Genomic DNA, 17,234 nt, shown 5'->3' on the forward strand with positions numbered 1-17,234 from the left:
ACTCAGACTGATTGCAGAAAAGGTGTTTTATCAACTGCTCCCTTTATGAATAAATATGAAACTACCAGGAAAATGTTTAAACAGGTGTAATCATCGCTGCATATGAAAATTGAGTTTGGTGGCTGTAAGGAATCTTAACACGGTTAAGAAAGAATGAAAGCAATGTAAAACTGTGATCACAGCCGATTATGTATGTATCATGCAAAACAGGAATGTTGTCATAGCAGCTATAAAAATGTCAGTGAAAACTGAACTACTACTACCAGGTTGTAAATGAAATGAAAAATGCAAAAGGAATATGTGAATGAATACATTGAGGGAAATGTTATTTCTTTCCTGATAGATAAACAAGCAAAAATAAATAAATTCTCATGAAATGGAGTCATTCGTGTGAACAAATATGCATAGATAACAATTGCAGGAGGCCACATATGCATGGTACAACTGGATAAAATTATTAAGATTTTGGATAATTAATTTTCCAGCCTTAGAAAGGAAGGAACAGTAAAAATGTAACGTTTTGAAACCAGTTTCAGAGTAAGAAACCAATTAAGTAATAGATTATGCTAAGGGCCAATGTTGTTTTATACTAAAGGGAGTTGCTTCTGTCTGTTAGCAATGGCAACTTGGCTTTCAGGACAATTACACTGGTAAAAAGTGTGACTTGTAAAACGAAACACTTCTAGCCTTAAATACGTTATACTAATTACAACATTTAATTACTTGCACAAGTGGTTAATGCTAAAAGTAATGAACACAAAAATACCAAACCAGGGCTTAGAGTCCGACAAAACACCAGGAGGACCTTACTGACACGAGCAGATCCCTCTGCCCAAGAGCCCGAGCCAGCAGCGACCTCCACCTGGGCAAAGTCTCCTGCAGCAGCACCAACAGGGCTCCAGCCATCCCACAGCACTTTCACTCCCTGGGTTTAAGGCTCTCATGGGCATGTGGAGACGTCATGTATGTTCTTCATCTCTTAAGGTAAGTACACTTTGCTTTTTAAAAAACAAAATTAGTCTTTGACAATAGGCAGACACTGTAAAATGAAAGTCTAGTACATATTCTTTATTAAAGCAAGTCCATGTAGAACTGGATACTGAAGCAAGCTCTGAGTAAATACATGAAGGTTGTACCTTCATTTCTGCACTAAAAGAGCAATTATTTGGAATATGCTTTACAAACATCGAAGTTAAAAAAACATTTCTGAGTTCCTAATGTGTCCATAATTAATTCACACATTCAGCTGTTGAGTTCAGAAATATGTTCCTGTTGATAATTTGCAAGTAATGCTTCAAAAACAATCTGGCACATTTTTATTTGCCTTAATGCCTGAAAGCTATTACCAAGAAAGTGCTTTACAATGTCATCATCACTGCTATGATGTACACGCTTTAACTAACAGCAGTGCTTAGACCTGAAGAGTTCCCCTCAAGAACTGAACAGTTTTGTCTCAGGACACAGTCACAACAGTATGTTACCAAACAGAATCACAGAACCATTCAGATCAGAAAAGACCTCCGAGATCATTGAGTCCAACCTTTGACTGATCACCTTGTCAACTAGACTGCACCACTAAGTGCCACATCCAGTCATTTCTAGAACACAAATAGCACCCTTAAACTTTAAATCAGTTGGAATTCAAGTATTGTGTGAAACAAAATGTGCAGGAAAAGAATAGGAATTTTACAAGAATTAAAGATGCCCTTCTTCCAATATTGACAACATTTATTTCACATAAAATAAAACATGTTTTATTATAAGAGAGATTCTGAAAAGTGTTAACTGTCCTCAGCTTAATGAGAAAGAGGAACAAAGTGCTTCACCAGATCAGGCCTCAGTATCAGAAGTGCTTCCCATCCTCATCAGAGGTACCCAGGGCTAGTCTCTTTACATGTATAAAAGTCATTTCTGCAAAAATGCTTACCTACATCCTTGTCACACAGTCACACACTCAGAATCTACTGTGACAGGGGGAGATTCAAGACCATCCAAAATGAGTCTGAATTTTTATTCGTATAATATATAAATTAGCAATTTTGTTAAGACTGGAATTTTTGAAAACTATGAAACATAAATCAAAAGAAAAAATTGTTTGCTTCAATTTTTAAACAGAAGAGGAAAACATAACTGGGAATATATGAATTAATGCTTGATTTTGAATACTATCTCAACCCCTTCACCCCTGTGCTGGTTTCATCTTAGTGATTGAGCTTGGTATCAACTGCTAATTCTTCCAAACATAAAATCAACCTTCTAAATTGCTGCTTTTTAGAAAATAATTTCTATAGTTATTAATTCAGTTTGGCCTCTTATGAGCACCCAACTGAATTCATTAGTTTTTAAATATTATGTTATTTTAAAATGTTAACAAAATAACAAACCTATAGGTGGTCATTTTTTTGTTTAGAACACTGGTATGCATTTGAAAGAAATGTAACTGTGGATGGATGTTTCCCCTCCCCTTTGTGTTTAAGTCTGGCAGAGTGTTTCCAGAACTTGAAACATGATCTCCAAGGGCAGGAAAGGTAATTAAGATCCTTGGGAGTCCTGTGCTACATACAATGTATGATATGCCATGGCTTAGGGCAGTACTCCGAAAACTCTCCCCGTTCCTCCAAACACAGTGCTTAACTTGCTTGCCCCCATCACATCAAGCAGGGAGGTATTTGTCCAGGCTGCAGTTCAAGAGCCAGGCCATGGAACAATCTCACTGCGACTTCTGGAAGCTTTCCCTTCAGCACTCCCTTTCGTCCCCAGTGGCTCCCAAAGCACAGACAGGGCCTCATGCTTCACATCGCACACACTGCAGCACATCCAGCCTGGCCCCTCCCTGCCTCGCTGCTCACCAATGCTCGTACGAGAATCTGGACTGGGAGCACTGGCAATTGCACAGGTAAGGACAGGAGCAGCACCAGGGCAGAGCTCTGCTGAGCTCCGAGGACTCAGACAGCCTCCCCATGACCCTATTAACGTTTGCACTCCTTCGGAGCCAGAAAGAATGTTAGAGCAATCCCAGTGCTAGAGCACAAACCAGGAATCATCATTTTCCCTGTTCCAGCACTAACTGAGCCCCAGTTGAGTTTCCTGTGCGTGTTTACCAGGAAAGAATGGGAGAAGGAAGGGTTGGGACAGTTGCTCATCTTCTTTGAATGGAAAACATCCCCCATCTAATAGAGATAAAGAGAAGTACTGCTATGGCCACTTCTCTTATCCAAACAGCTCCAGCAGGGATCCAAATGTGCTTCCCCTTGATCCTGGGTGAACTGACCCACTTGGAGAACAAGTCTGTGGAATTTTGTGCACCCTGAAAAATATTAATTAGGGCACTCAGCCTGGCTGTGGGAATAGCACAGCTGTAAAAACCCAACAGGAAAACCCTGGGCGTAATCCTTATGTCCCTGTGCAGGGCTCTGAGCGGGTTTCCCTTGGCAGTGCACGATGGGAGCAGCCACTGCTCATTTGCCATGGGGACTCAGCGGTGACCCCGTGATGGAGGCTGAAGTTCCATGGCTCCCCCAGCCACTGGGGAGAGGCTGCACTGACAGATTTCCACACTTCTGGCTGCTGCCATGGCTGCTCAGTGCCCCCCGTAGAGCCCACGGCCCCGAACGCCCATCCTCCCCTGCATCTAATAGAGACGGCACATCAGAGGCAGTGGTGGGTGGGGAGATGAGGGGGAGAAGCTTTAAACATTGCCAGGTCAGCGCAACAGGAGGTAAGCAAGTACAGAGGCTGCAAGAACTACTGAAAGTTTTTGATATAGTCCCAGGTGGACTCCCCAATGCCTGTAAATGTTTCAAAGGGGGATCCCCTTTCTGTGGGCATGGAAATGTTTCAAAGGAGCCCCAATCGGTGCAATGTTTCAAAGACCACTGCTCTCTAAAAATTCCAACCAGAACAGCCCCCCTTCCACCAGCTGAAAAGCTTCCTAAACAGATTCCTTCCTGGCTAACCCCAGCTGAGGAGGTCTGTTCTGCTGCACAGAGCCCTTCTACTGGCCCCAGTGAAAGAAACATCTCCCGTTTCCCTTCTCTGGGGATGTATCCAGCCTGCTCCTTCCCTGGGGACCCCGTGCAGGACCCAATGTGCCTCTGTGTTTGTGCACAGGATATGAAGGGCTAGAGCGCAGAAGGGTAATTTTTCAAAGCAGTGTGTGGGAGTAGCACTGGAAATTCCCTGCATATGCTTTGAAAAAAATAAACCCCCCTATCTCCATGAATTATGAACAGGGCCTCTGACTCCAGGCTGAGGAGCTGAGAGGTTGAAGAGGGAGGCACAGCCAACTTAACTGGAAGCAGTTTTTAAGACTATGATGTCAGAAATAATTGAATTCTTTAATCATATTATGGACACTCATACTTAACAGGTATAGCTGCTACAGAGCAGGGATTCCTTTGTTGACAGTCACTTGAGCAGAATAAAACTGTAAGCAAGTGCTTAGGATATCTCAACTATTGATTTTGTGTTTCTCAAAGTATGAGAAGAAAGTGCTGCTGAGAGGACTTGGATTATCAAAGCCAAGGGATTTTTTTTACCTAAAAATTACATGTCAAGGCTAACTTCATTGTCTTGGCTCACCTCAAATTCAAAAGAGAGATAAAAATCTCTCCCTGGAAATGCTTATCCTAGTCAAACTCTTATCTTAGATTGGTATCAATCATTCATTTTCCCCAGACAGCATCTCAATGACTATATTAAACCAGACACCTTAACTTCAGACAGATACAAGTTCATTGAGATAAGGCCAGCCCTAAGCTCCTGAGGACACACAGTCTGAGAGCAAGCTCCACCTGTCCCCCAAACCCCTGTATGTTCACCCTGCAATCTCAGTGCCCACCCAGCACTAACAAATCCTCCTCTGTAGATCTTATATTGACAATGACATTAAAAATCCCTGTGAAACAGGCCTGGGCTGCAGAAACAGCTCTACTGGCTTCTGTTTCTCATTGCCCATCTGGCTAGACTTGATCTAACCCAGAGAAGGGAAACTCTTGTACCCCTTACTTTATAAGTGAGAAACCAGCTTGAGCAGTAAAAGGAGGCATGTCTCTCCTGAGGCCTGAACAAGGGAACAAGGCTCTCAGGCTGTGATCAAAGGGCACAGGAGCAAGCCCAAGAGGCAGTCCAATACTCTCCTTACTATTAGCAACTCAGAACTACTCAAATTAACACCAAAAATCTGCACAGCATTTATTACTGGAGAAATGGTGACATTTACCCTCTTCTTTTCCCTTCAGTATTCCCCAGTAAAGAACAAATACCAACAAATACAACTGAGCAAACTCACTGGCAACACCTTTTCAGAAGCACTTGCATGTCCTGAAGGAGAGGGGGCCCAAGTGCCTTGTAAACCAAGATGCCCAGAGTGGGAGGAATCTTGGCTATTTCAGGTTTCCATACTGCTCTCTTTCCTAAACTGCACTATTAAAAGAAGTGACGACCTGAACTTAATGAACATTCTCAGACTGCACCTCAGCAAAGTAACACGAAGACATGACACCACAAGGAATAATCACACATTTTCTTACCATGTCCTGGTATTTACAATGTCCTAGGTATAGAGAACCGGGCCCATATGCACCTTTGTATTTTTATAGAGTTCTTCCAAATATGTATAATAACTTATGTACAGCTTCAAGGAAACAATGTTCCTTGAAACAGTTTTCATGAACAGCAGCACCACATTTTTCTCAGCCTTCTGCTCCTGTTGTTTTCCAATAGTACTAATAGTGAACCTTGTAAGGTCATGTAGATCATTCTGTATGATTCCAGACAGCACTCATTTGAGGACCTACATATATAAACTACACGCATCAGTTAGTGGAAAATGAAAAAATTATATCTTTCCAAAAGGAAAAATTATTCCCCTCTTGAATCAAGCAGAACCTTAACTCAGCGTTTCAAGACCTTTGTATTTAAAAATCATTTGTTAGGTACTGGATCACAAATTAAGTTGAAACAAGTGCTAAGCTTGCCTAAGGACTTCTTTCTTTAAAAAAAATCTAGGGGGGAGCTACATGAAATCACTACGGTCCAATTAATAAGGAACTCACTCTTCAAGCTTGCAAACAAGAGATTACATTAGCACCTGCTACAAAAGCAAACATTTTTAGATATCTTCATCTTAACCTGCTTGACATTAACTTAAAACTCCTGCCTGGGTCTTGGATGAAAATTATTGTGACTGACATGCATACTTTTCATTTGGGGGTTAGGGTTTGAAGACTGTCAGTCCACATTTCTCTCTCTTTCTGTTATTTATGCATAATCCATTTCAAAGCTAATAGGAGTTACAACTTGAATTGATGGGAGAATAATTTCCTAAATGTAAAATTGCTGAAGGAAAGCCATTAGGCTTATGGGAGATAAATGCTGCACATGAAGGTATGAGACACACAGAGAGCACTGTAGGGTCCTTGAAGAGTCTCACCCAACATATGCCTACAGAGGCATGTGTAAATAACTCCTTGTGGTCTATGCATCAAAATAAACTGACCTCTTGAGCCAACACATATATTTATAACATCTGTACAGACAGGAAAAAACCTTTCTCTCTGTTCATCAGAAAAGCAATCATACAGCTGCAGCAGAAATACAACCCATCAGATCACAATAACGCTTTTACCAACTCCTGCAACAGGACTGTAGTAGAAGGCAGAAAGCACTGAATTTTAAAACACTTGTATGTCTGAAAAGTTGAACTTCCTGAAGTCCAGAATTGTTGGAAAAAGAAAAAAACCCCACTGAAATAACTCTCTAAATGTTTTGTTTTGACAATGTTCCGCAGGAATTCACCACACTTAGCTGGGAAAATGCTAGCAGTTACATCTATTCAATGTCATGACATACAAAATTGAAACATAATTGCTCCTAAGTGGTTGACAACTGGCAAGTACTTTTTACACAGATAGAGAGAAATTTATGCTATCAAATGGAAGATACTGTCAAAAGTTTGATTTTAATATAAATGAAAATGCTACATGAGGACTCAAAAGGATAAGGAAAAAAAACTCAGCAGTAACACTTTTACAACCACATATTTAAAAAGCTTTGAAGTGAAGAATCATTACATCAAAATCATTTTCCTTGAAAAATAAAAAAATAAATTACAGCATGAATATTAACAAGTTATTCGAATAGTGAATTTCAAAGAGTAGCAAAAAATAAGCAGCCAATGAGTGGCCTAGTGTAAAGAATGTCTTACCAATCATATGGTTAGCGACATGGATTTGTATCTCTCTCTCATTCTCAAAGGTCATCTGGCACTTGATGCATTGATAGGTCTTTTTCTGTTTAATAACCAAAAAGAGATTAGAGAAAACTGCACTGTAGCATAAGGCAAGTGTGATCATGAATACAGCATGTTACATGCTTCAAATTTCCTCCACTGAGGTCTGTTTTGCTTATATATCCCCAGGTCAGGCTTTTCTGGGACCATAAACACAATCTCTAATTAACAACCTGCTTTAGGAAAAAAAATTAATTTCAACTTAAAAAATTTCAAATTACAGTACTTGAAAATCTGACTGAGTACTTGAGCCATAATGAGATTGCTTCTGTCATTTAACCCATTGCAGTAAAATTCCCACAGAGCGAAATAAAAGACAGGAAAACTGTTTTCAGAATAAGATCAACTTTCTCAAAAAATTCCACCTTTCATTAAACTCAAAACACAGTAGGTAAAGCACCTACAGTTACATGGGGAAGTGAACAAAAAAAAATGCATTTTTTATTGGTCTCCCATCAGAAATCCTGGGAAAACTGCATTACCACAAAAGAAGTGTTTCCTAGCACAATCTGTTTATATTTTCTCCATCTCGAAGTCATACCAGGGAGGCCTAGCTGCAGAAGTCAGGAGACAGTGTGAAGAAGCAATTACATGAACCATTTATTCAAACAGGGAAAATGGGGTTTGCACTCAGATTGACAGTGGTACGTGTACTTCTGCAACATGACAGGAAAAAATCCATGAAACCATTTGCAGAAATTAAAATGCATGTTGACAAGTTAGACATCCAAGTCAGGAAAAAAAAAAAAAACAAACCCACAAAACCCATGAAGGCTAAGCTTTTGTACACTTGCAAAAACTCTTATTTCCCAAAGCAGGAGTACGGTGCTTTGGTCTAATGTACAGCTCATTTACTGCATGGGAATATGCTATCCAAATAGACATCTTATGATGTGTAATTTAGAAAAATTGGTCCTTTTGTGCCTCCTTCTTTCTGGAGAATAATTCCTACTGCAACACTTGCCACTAGGCAGGAGCAGGAGCCTGCAGTTCATAACCTTATGGGCAGTTCATAATCTTATGGCTCGAGCTGATGGCAGCAGAACACACGTGACATCTCAGCACACTGGCCACAGGCTCAGTCAGCTGAGCCATGGATGAGAACCCCAAGCCAACAGCACCGAGAAACCCAACTCAGTAAGCAACACCCTCTGAACTTTTTTGAAGGAAAACATTTTGTGGGTATTTTTGGTGTACTTTTAGATGCACATGACTTTTTCATACAGCCTCCACCCCACACCCACGTACAGAATCCCATTTTTAGGACAGCAGTAATAAGTCAGAAGTTTTGAGTTAGACAGAGGAGTTGCTGTCACCCCCTCTGCGCATGGGATCCAATTTCCTCGAGAACCTGCTGAGGAAAGAACAAATTAGGTGCTGCCAAGAGCTTCTTAACTACTTCCTGTGTCATCAATGGCAACAAGTTAGCCTGCTGGAGGTTAATGAACTTGCTGTAATACCATAATAACAAATGCACCAGTCTATGGATGTTATGTGTATTCCATGAATTCTGTACGCAGTGTGTGTTTGCACATAGGCAGGGCTTTCTAGGCTAAAATAACAATGGGTGATTAACATGATAATAGGCAGAAGGCTATACTCCATTGGCCAAAAGCTGACACAGCCAACCACATAAAAGGAAATAGTTTGGATTGGCTAGTTATCCCTAGGCAGCTCAAGAAAGTATCCTCCTGGAGTCCATTCGGAAATCAAGGCTGTTAATGGAAAAGCAGCTGGATTTCTGCAGCACTCTTTCTGGGGAATCTATTCTGGCAGACAAGCACAGCACACATACGTACACATGACCTCTCAAACACACTGGCATACACATGCTGAGGGCTCCTAACTTTAAAAACAAAACAAAACACAAAAAACCTTGGAAGAGAAAAATGGGATTGGGCAGTGACTGATTCATGTGGTCACATTTAAAACTTGAAACCTTCCTCTTTTTTAAAACTTCAAAGCTAAGTTTTGTGCCTTGTCCAACGCTTATCTCCATTATGAGGGTTCCCTAAGTAACTAGCTAAAGAGGACAATATTTCAGCCTGACTATTTCAAACCTTTAAAGTTATATTAAACACAGACAAATGAATCATTTTTTTAATTGATTCGGTGCTTCTGAAAGCTACTTACTAACAGATCTGGAGACAGCATGCCTTTGTTTATCCACAGACATGTGGATAAACACTGCAAACTCCTCCACACCATTTCACAAACTTATAAAACACCCTGTTTGGCATGACCGCCCCTCGAAGAAGATGGCAGATTTCAGGCTTCCTCTGAGTATGTCACCTTCAGCCTCAATTGAGACCCATGTATGTAAAAGAGCATCTCAACCAAGGTGATGCCTCCGGTGACAGGGCAGCCCACTTGATATGGAGTGAGGTTAATAAACAGCCTCATACAGGTCTCAAAATAACTACAGCCAGATTAGCACCCAAATGTACAGGCAAGAGGAGGAAGAGCTGATTTTTCAGTTCATTAATAACTGTCTTTAAAAGAATGTCACAAAACATACTTTTATCAGTAAATGGGAAGCATTTAGTTTTAATACAAGGCTGTATTAGTTGTGGTACCAAATATGGTCTTCTACTACCATTTTTCCGCTTAGTGAACATTATTAATGGATCAGTTATCCTTTTCTAAAGTTTTATCTTCACAAGCCCACACTGCCCAAAGATGCCCACACTGAGGAGTGTGGTGATGGCATCTAGATGACAGAAGAGACCAGATGAGCAGGCCTTCAGCTAGGAGCTCAACCCCTATTAAATCAAGATATTTAATTCTAGTCTTGGCACAAAATCGTAGTAATAACAACAGAGGGTTCTGTTTTCTTTTCTGAAGTATCTATTGTTCTCCTGGGTTTTCCAGACTATCCTCCTTTAAATCTGGAAATGGTTTCCTGTTCTACAAAGAAAATATTCCTCCATTCAAGTGGATTTACAAGGGAAGAGAAGGGGTGTGGGGGAGAACAAAGAGAAGGAATTGAGTTCAAGAAAGTGTGCAGGAGAAAAGGAACTGAGTAAAGGAACACAATAGGGTTCATTCTTCCAACTTTCTATGCTGCCTCCTTTGCCTCTTCAGTCCAAATAACCTAGGTGGGCTAAAAATAGCAACACCATTCAAGATGAAAACTTAACTGAAGTCTAAGCATTTGTTATTGTCAACATTAAACAAGCACTGTTCAGGATACCTGTGGTACAAAATAAGGATAAATCTGTACAAGAGAAAGAACTGCTTGAAATGTGACTGTGTCCAGTATTGGGAAATGAGAAATCTCAATACTAAACAACTGGTTATGTTTCTCGAGATATGCATATTCCTCTAGAAAGGATGTAAAAAGGAATTAATAAAATGTATTCAAAACTGAAGGTGCCATGCATAGAAATAAGTTCAGAAAAACAGGAAAGCATTACCTCTGATGAGATCTTAATAGAATGAAAAACGATCTTGAACTATACATGTGTCAGATACTGAATGGTACCTCTACTGGTGATGCTCATCTGAAAAAACAACTGTTTTGTCCTATCCAAACAGAAGAGCTCATGTAAAACTATAAGAATTAAACACAAATTGATGTTAGAGCAATCTTTTACTACTAAGATGTATTTTATTTATTCCTCCTAGTGATGCTTCTTACAGAAGACTATTGACTTCAATTAAAATCTCCTGAAAACAAATCCTCCAAAGTGGCTGTTGCCATATGCACAAGGTAAAAACTTTGCCTGTCTGGGAATCTATCTTATTGACCAACGTGACTGGATCCTAAGGAGGCATCCAGTAACAAAAGCGATCAATTCCCAGATATTTCTTCCCGTTTCTTTGCCGTTCTGAAATGTATGAGGAAGACAGAATGCAGCAGGGTTTTCAGGAGTTATGTCTTTTCTTTCATTCTTATGGATAAAAAAGAACCAAACTCCAAAACTGCCAAGCAGTTCTGAGTGGTTTTCAATACTCATTTAGCTGTCTCCAACTGATTTTGAGAATGAAATCTCAAATAATTCAATAGTAAAAAATCAAACCAAAATATAACAAAATAGTCATTTTGTGGTTCTATATCCACTTGCACATATACATAAACTTAAATAAAAAGGAATTGTTCAGTTTCTCCTGCTCTCTTTTTTTCTTCCTGAATATTCTTTGTTCATCAAGGGCTAATATTTATTTTCTTCCTTTCTAAAAATCTAATCTACCTATATTTTCATTCTGACTGTACCTCATCCTAATCTTCAACTGTTTTTCCATTTAAGAAAGAAAAATCAATAAGATGTTTGAAAAAAGAAATGTAGAAGTGCTCAAGAAGTGGAGAGAAGTAGCTCTTCTCTGGACATGTGCAGATTACATGCACTGTATGCTAAACAATGCTCCAGTTAAGTGGTATCTTACCTGTGCACAGCACCTTACAAGATGACAAGAGAGATCATGTTCAACTTACTTAGCTTTGCTATGAAGCCAATGAAGTTAAGTAAATGCTGTTCTTGAAATACAGAGATATATCACATTTAAAAGACAGTATAATTCTTTGAAAATCCCTGCACCAGGCAGACACAAAGGGCACTCATTGCCTTAAGAAACCTGAGTGAAACACCAATAGTTTTCAAGTCAACTGATATCAGAATTCAGGTCTTGTACCTATAATGAAGGCTAAGATAATGAATTATTCCTAATAACAATATATCTGTTCCTGGGATGCATACCACAAAGGTCTCTGATATTAGCATATGTGCAGGCCATAGACACAGGTTGAAGGTACCATTTGCCATCGTCACAAATGCTACTTTTCATTATCTTCTTCAAAGGAGCTCAGAACTTTCCTCATGGGATGAAATCCAAAGCATTTACCTTATTGAAGAGCTTAAAACTTTCCCTGAGAGAACAAGTATGGAAGCTGTCACTGAATAGAAAGAGTTAAAGCAAGAAATAAGACAGAAAATGGCAATGTGTCCTGCTAGCTCATAGGAAGGAAAAGGTAATACTGTAGGTTACAGGCATAGCAATATGAATTAGTCCTACCTAAGATAACAGAGGTGTTTTTAAAGAATTTAGAAGGAAATAAAGGCCTGAAGAGGAGAAGGAAGGACAATGACCTCGCAAGAGCCTCAGCTGAACTCTCAGAAGGTATCACACCAAAGGAGGGATATTTCCATTTCTTATTCTTCTGCAAAATTAGGTGTGTGTGCCTGGAGGCTTAGTCACAAATTCACCACACCCAGAGGGAAAAATATCCAGTTGTTTTACTAACAGAGGAAAAAAAATATAAACGAAATTAAACTTTCTGTGGGATTGTCTTAGGAGCCTGGGTCAGGGCACTGAGGCAGTGCCAGTGTGTCCCTGCACAGCCCAGCTTGGCCAGAGCTGACACGTCCTGCCGGGACACAGCCTGCACCAGCTCTGCTGGAGGCATCTCAGCCTACATCCTCAGCACATACTTAGGGTCTCCTTTTACTTACTGAGCCTCTGGTGTTCTAGTTGAATGGTATTTTCAGGTCCTTTTAATTCAGTAAGATGTGTTTATGGGTGCTTTAATTAGCAGATTGACATAAACAGGCATCTACAGCTGGAATTATTCATTAGGAGTTGGGTGCCTAATTTCCTTAGATACTTTTGAAAATCTCACCCCATCATGTTTAATTAAAAATGTCAGATGATATCAATACTCAGATGTGTCTGCTGTTGGTCTCCTGAGAAGATTTCCAAAATCCACTTCTCATTCCATCTGTTCCTGACAGAGGAAGGACTGACTTGGCCCATTCTTGAACCAAAACGTCAACAAATAATTTTAAAAGACTATAAACTGCAAATGATATTAATCTCCTGAGTAGGCTTCTGGAACCTTACTTGGATCTGCATGTTCCCAAATAACTTGTAAACGAAGAAATGGGAAAGCAGGCTATCTGTGAACAGTCAAGGACAGCACACTTATATGTACTCTGCATTAGACAACAGTGTCCAGATTTGCTAAAAAACTAAACTTACCAAAGGGCCATGAAGCAGGTTCTTTTAAAATCATACACACGTACATGCATGCACACATGTATGCACACAGACATCCAAATAACCTCAAACCATTCACTCTGACAGACATCCATAAGGACAAGCTCTTTAGCATAGCAATTTGTTTTAGGTGAGAATTTGGGGGGTAGAGTGGAATTCACTACATTTTTCCTCAGGAGTTCCTGTATCCTCCTGCTCATTTTTATTTCCCTAGTAAAAAATAATCTCCTTCCTCATATATGACAGATTAGATTTTTTTTGTTGTTGTTTTGGGTACTCAGCATCTCCTTTTCTCATTAAATTGCCCCAGCTTTTCCAGATCTGCCAGTTCAGTAGAACTGGAGCTCATGGATAAACTCAATCTCCACTGTTCAAGTGTTTTAGCTTTTTGTTGCTAAATCTAGGGCAGTTCTATGGTAAAAAATCTGATGTGCTGCACTAGGAATCAAGGACCCTGTGAGGCTGAACAACTTTTAATTTTTCTATGTGCATCACTCTATCTTTCCTCCTGTTTTGTTGGGCTTTTTACTAGCACAAGTAATTTGATAAAGTAACAGTGTGACAAAAAAAAAAAAACCCAGATCAGTTCTCACACTGAAGGTCTACATTTTATCCCTCAAACATTTTAAGTTCAGCTGTACTTACTCTGGGAACAGGGGACGTCTGGGTACCTTTCCTTTGGCCACTAGTCTCAGGTGTCAGGTCTCGGTGGTCTACCTGAATGTGGCTCTCTAGGTCTTCAGCACTTTCAAATTTGACACTACACTCTGGACACCTCAGACTGCCACATGGCCTCTCGTTCACCTCCTGTGGAGTCAAGCCCGAAGACTGTCCATTCGTGCTCCTGGTCATGCATCCAGCACACAGGCCATAGGGAAGGCCGTTCACATCCAACTTTACCAAGTCCTGTTTATTCCGAAACTCCTTCAAGCACAACGCACACTTGTAGAGTTTTTGCAAGGCCTGGCCGTTGGGTGACGAGGTTGCAGAGTTTCCTGCCAATTTCTGCATATGGAATGTCCCATGAATTTTCAGCTCAAGGGTGGAGGTGACTGTCTGCATGCAGACAACACAGCGAAACCCAGTGAGGGAGTTTCTGAGATCTGGATGCATCTGGCAGTGCTCAATAAATTCCTCCTCGCTCTGCAGCGGCATTTTGCAGATCCGACATGTCCCTGTATCCAAACTCTTGCTGTGAGTGACTTTGTGCTCCGTCAGGGTCAGGAGTGATGGGAAACGCTCCCCACAGATGGGGCACATGTAGTGCTTAGCTGGGCCTCGATGGGTCTGCATGTGCTCTCTCAGGCCATTTTCTGAGAAAAAGGTCCTTGAGCAGATATTACACTTATGGCTACCTTTGATGAATTCTGCTTTCTTCCTAGAACAGTCATCCTCCCCAGGTCTGATGTTATGATCTCTCAAGCGATGGTTCTGCAAGAGGACCTCCATAGTGTAGGCAGCCCCACAAATGTCACAGCCATACATGGGCTCAGAAGCATCTACGTCATCCTCACTGGCTTCATGACTATTTGAAGTATCTGGATTCTTCATCAACATGTTCTGGATATCTGCCCCTTCTGTCTTCTTATTTGTTGGGGTCATGCCATTAGCTGTACCATTCTCAGCACTTGCATCAAAAACACAATGTTTTTCCCGCAAGTGCTTTTCAAGCAAGATGATGGCATGAAAAGCTTTGCTACAAAACTTGCAGTTGTATTTTTTGCTGTGGGTTGTGATGTGGCACTGCAGTTCTACCTCTGTGCTAAAGGTCTCACCACAGAAGATGCATTTGTGAGACTTGGATGGATTTCCCAAGTGACTATGCTTCACATGGATCTGGAGATCCACCTCCTTCCTAAAATCCCAGTTACAGGCTGTGCAACGATACATCTTCTTTTCATTGCTGTGCTTAACTGCCAGATGCACTTGGATAGATACCTTGGAATCAAAAACTTCTTGGCAAAGGGTGCAGTGATACAACACAAAAGTATGCATGTCCAACAAATGCTTCTGCAAATCATCCACTGAAGAAAACTGTTTGTCACAGCTCTCACACACATAATGAGTTGAAGTTGTCATGTAATGTACAGTGAGATGTTGCAGAAGAGACTCCTGGGAATCAAAGTCTTCTTTACACTGAGGGCAAGACTGTTTCCTCAACAGCAACTCCAAATGCAACTTTAAATGGGTTTGAAAACTTTCAAAATTTGAGAACTTTAGATCACACTGATTACATGGGTATTCACCATTAGACACTGAGTTTACGCTAGCAGAAAGCCGCTGCCTTTTAGGGGATGAGACTTCAACATCAGAAGAAACTGGACTCTGCTCTGCTTTTGACTTCTTATTGTGTGCCAGAGGAATGTTCTTGTGGTTTTCTTTAATATGCTTTGTAAGCTTCAGGATGGAGCCAAAAATGGGGGAGTTTGTGCAATAAGGGCATGAATAAACTTCCATAAAAGACTGTGTTGGCTGAATGACAGGGGAATCCAATTTTGAATTTCCTACATTGCAGTGAGTCTGCTGAATGTGCTCAGTCAAGGTTGCTTCGGTCAGAAAGCCCATGGAGCACTGGTTACAGAAGAAAGCGTTGTTGCCATCTTGAGTGGTAGCGTTTGGGCCACAGTGAGTAATACGGATGTGCTCCTGTAAGCTGTTGATATCTGCAAACATCTCTGGGCAGTAATTACAATGGAAGGCAGAAATGTTGCTAAACTGCATCATGGGATAGGCATGGTTCTTGTGCACTTTTCTCACGTGTTCATTCAAGTTGTACAGTGTAGGCATGGAATCAAGGCAGATCTGGCACGTGTGGCTTTGCTGAGGTTTGTCTGCATGAATGGTCTTCAGATGGATCTCCAGAACAGCAAGGCTGTTGAAATCACGCTTCGAGCAGTATGGGCAGCTGTAAGTAACTTTAGACCAGTTCTGGCCTTCCTCTCTGTCAACAGACCTGGTTTTCTTCTGTCCTCTCAAAGGCTTTAAGGTCGAATCCGGGGTGGAACCTCTTTCCACCGATGCACTGGAGTCAGGCGTTGCACTGCTCATGGACGCAACACTCCCCAAGACTGGGTCAGGGCTGATGCTGTGATTGCTGGAGTCAGGTTGTCTGTGGCTGTCCAAGTGGCAATAGACTTCCTCCACTGAAGAAAACTGCTCCGGGCACATAGGGCACTTGTGTTTTTTGTTGGCATGGGCTTGATGAATGTGTGAGAGCAGCGAGTTTTCATCTACAAATACTTCAGGGCAATGAATACACTGCAAATCGGCCTTCTCGGAAAGCTGTGGGTGGCGTGTCATTACGTGCTTCTCCAAATCTTCAGTCTGACTGAATGTCTCTTCACAGTAATCACACATAAAATCATCCTTCTTCACCTCTTTCTCAGTCTTTGCCATATGTTCCTTGTTCTTTTTATGAGCTTGCATGTGACTCTGCAATGAGCTGGTGGATGAAAACCCACGTTTACAAACAGTACACTTGAACGGTTTGCTGGAGCTGTGGGTTTTCAGGTGAATTTTGAGGTGGTCGCTGCGAGAGAACGCAGCCTCGCATTCGTGGCAATGGTACTTTTTATCCCCTGTGTGAAGCTTTATGTGGCGATCCCTACTTCTCTTGTGCTTAAAAAGCCGGCTACAGTAGGTGCATTTGAAAGGTAGTTTGTCACTGTGGATCTGCTCGTGCCTTTTAAGGTAGCTCAGGCGAATGAAGGACTTATCACAAAACTGACACGGATATGGCAGGCCAGTCCCCCCTTCCTCCTCCCCGATGCCGAGATCACACCCATCTCCTATCATCTGAGTGGGTGATGCAACATCTTTGCTGGAGGGAGATGAAGCCACCCAGGAGAGTTGTGGGTCGTCATCACCATCTGTAATGGGAAAGCAGAAAGGAGATTAAAAACAATTCCCAGTGCATCTGTGAAATAAGGACAAAGCTCTCAACAACACT

The 17,234-nt window shown here is 41.1% G+C and overlaps 1 protein-coding gene across 5 annotated transcripts in view; it reads right to left on the reverse strand.

Annotated features, from left to right (window-relative positions):
• The window catches only part of ZNF423 (zinc finger protein 423), a 229,555-nt gene that overhangs the window by 80,390 nt on the left and 131,931 nt on the right, over nucleotides 1-17,234 (reverse strand). For 4 of the 5 annotated variants that reach the window (XM_051805569.1, XM_051805568.1, XM_051805571.1 and 1 more), the window contains 2 exons: nucleotides 13,931-17,154; nucleotides 7,208-7,292 (listed from right to left, as the gene is read on the reverse strand). In XM_051805569.1, the coding sequence (XP_051661529.1) occupies nucleotides 7,208-7,292; nucleotides 13,931-17,154 (3,309 nt within the window). The remainder of the gene's footprint in view (nucleotides 1-7,207; nucleotides 7,293-13,930; nucleotides 17,155-17,234) is intronic. The other variant, XR_007907447.1, reaches the window with a different exon arrangement.

The sequence above is a fragment of the Manacus candei genome, unplaced genomic scaffold, assembly GCF_025592945.1.
Source record: "Manacus candei isolate 608988 ecotype Guabito, Panama unplaced genomic scaffold, ASM2559294v1 h1tg000065l, whole genome shotgun sequence".
In the NCBI taxonomy this organism is placed as follows: domain Eukaryota; kingdom Metazoa; phylum Chordata; class Aves; order Passeriformes; family Pipridae; genus Manacus; species Manacus candei.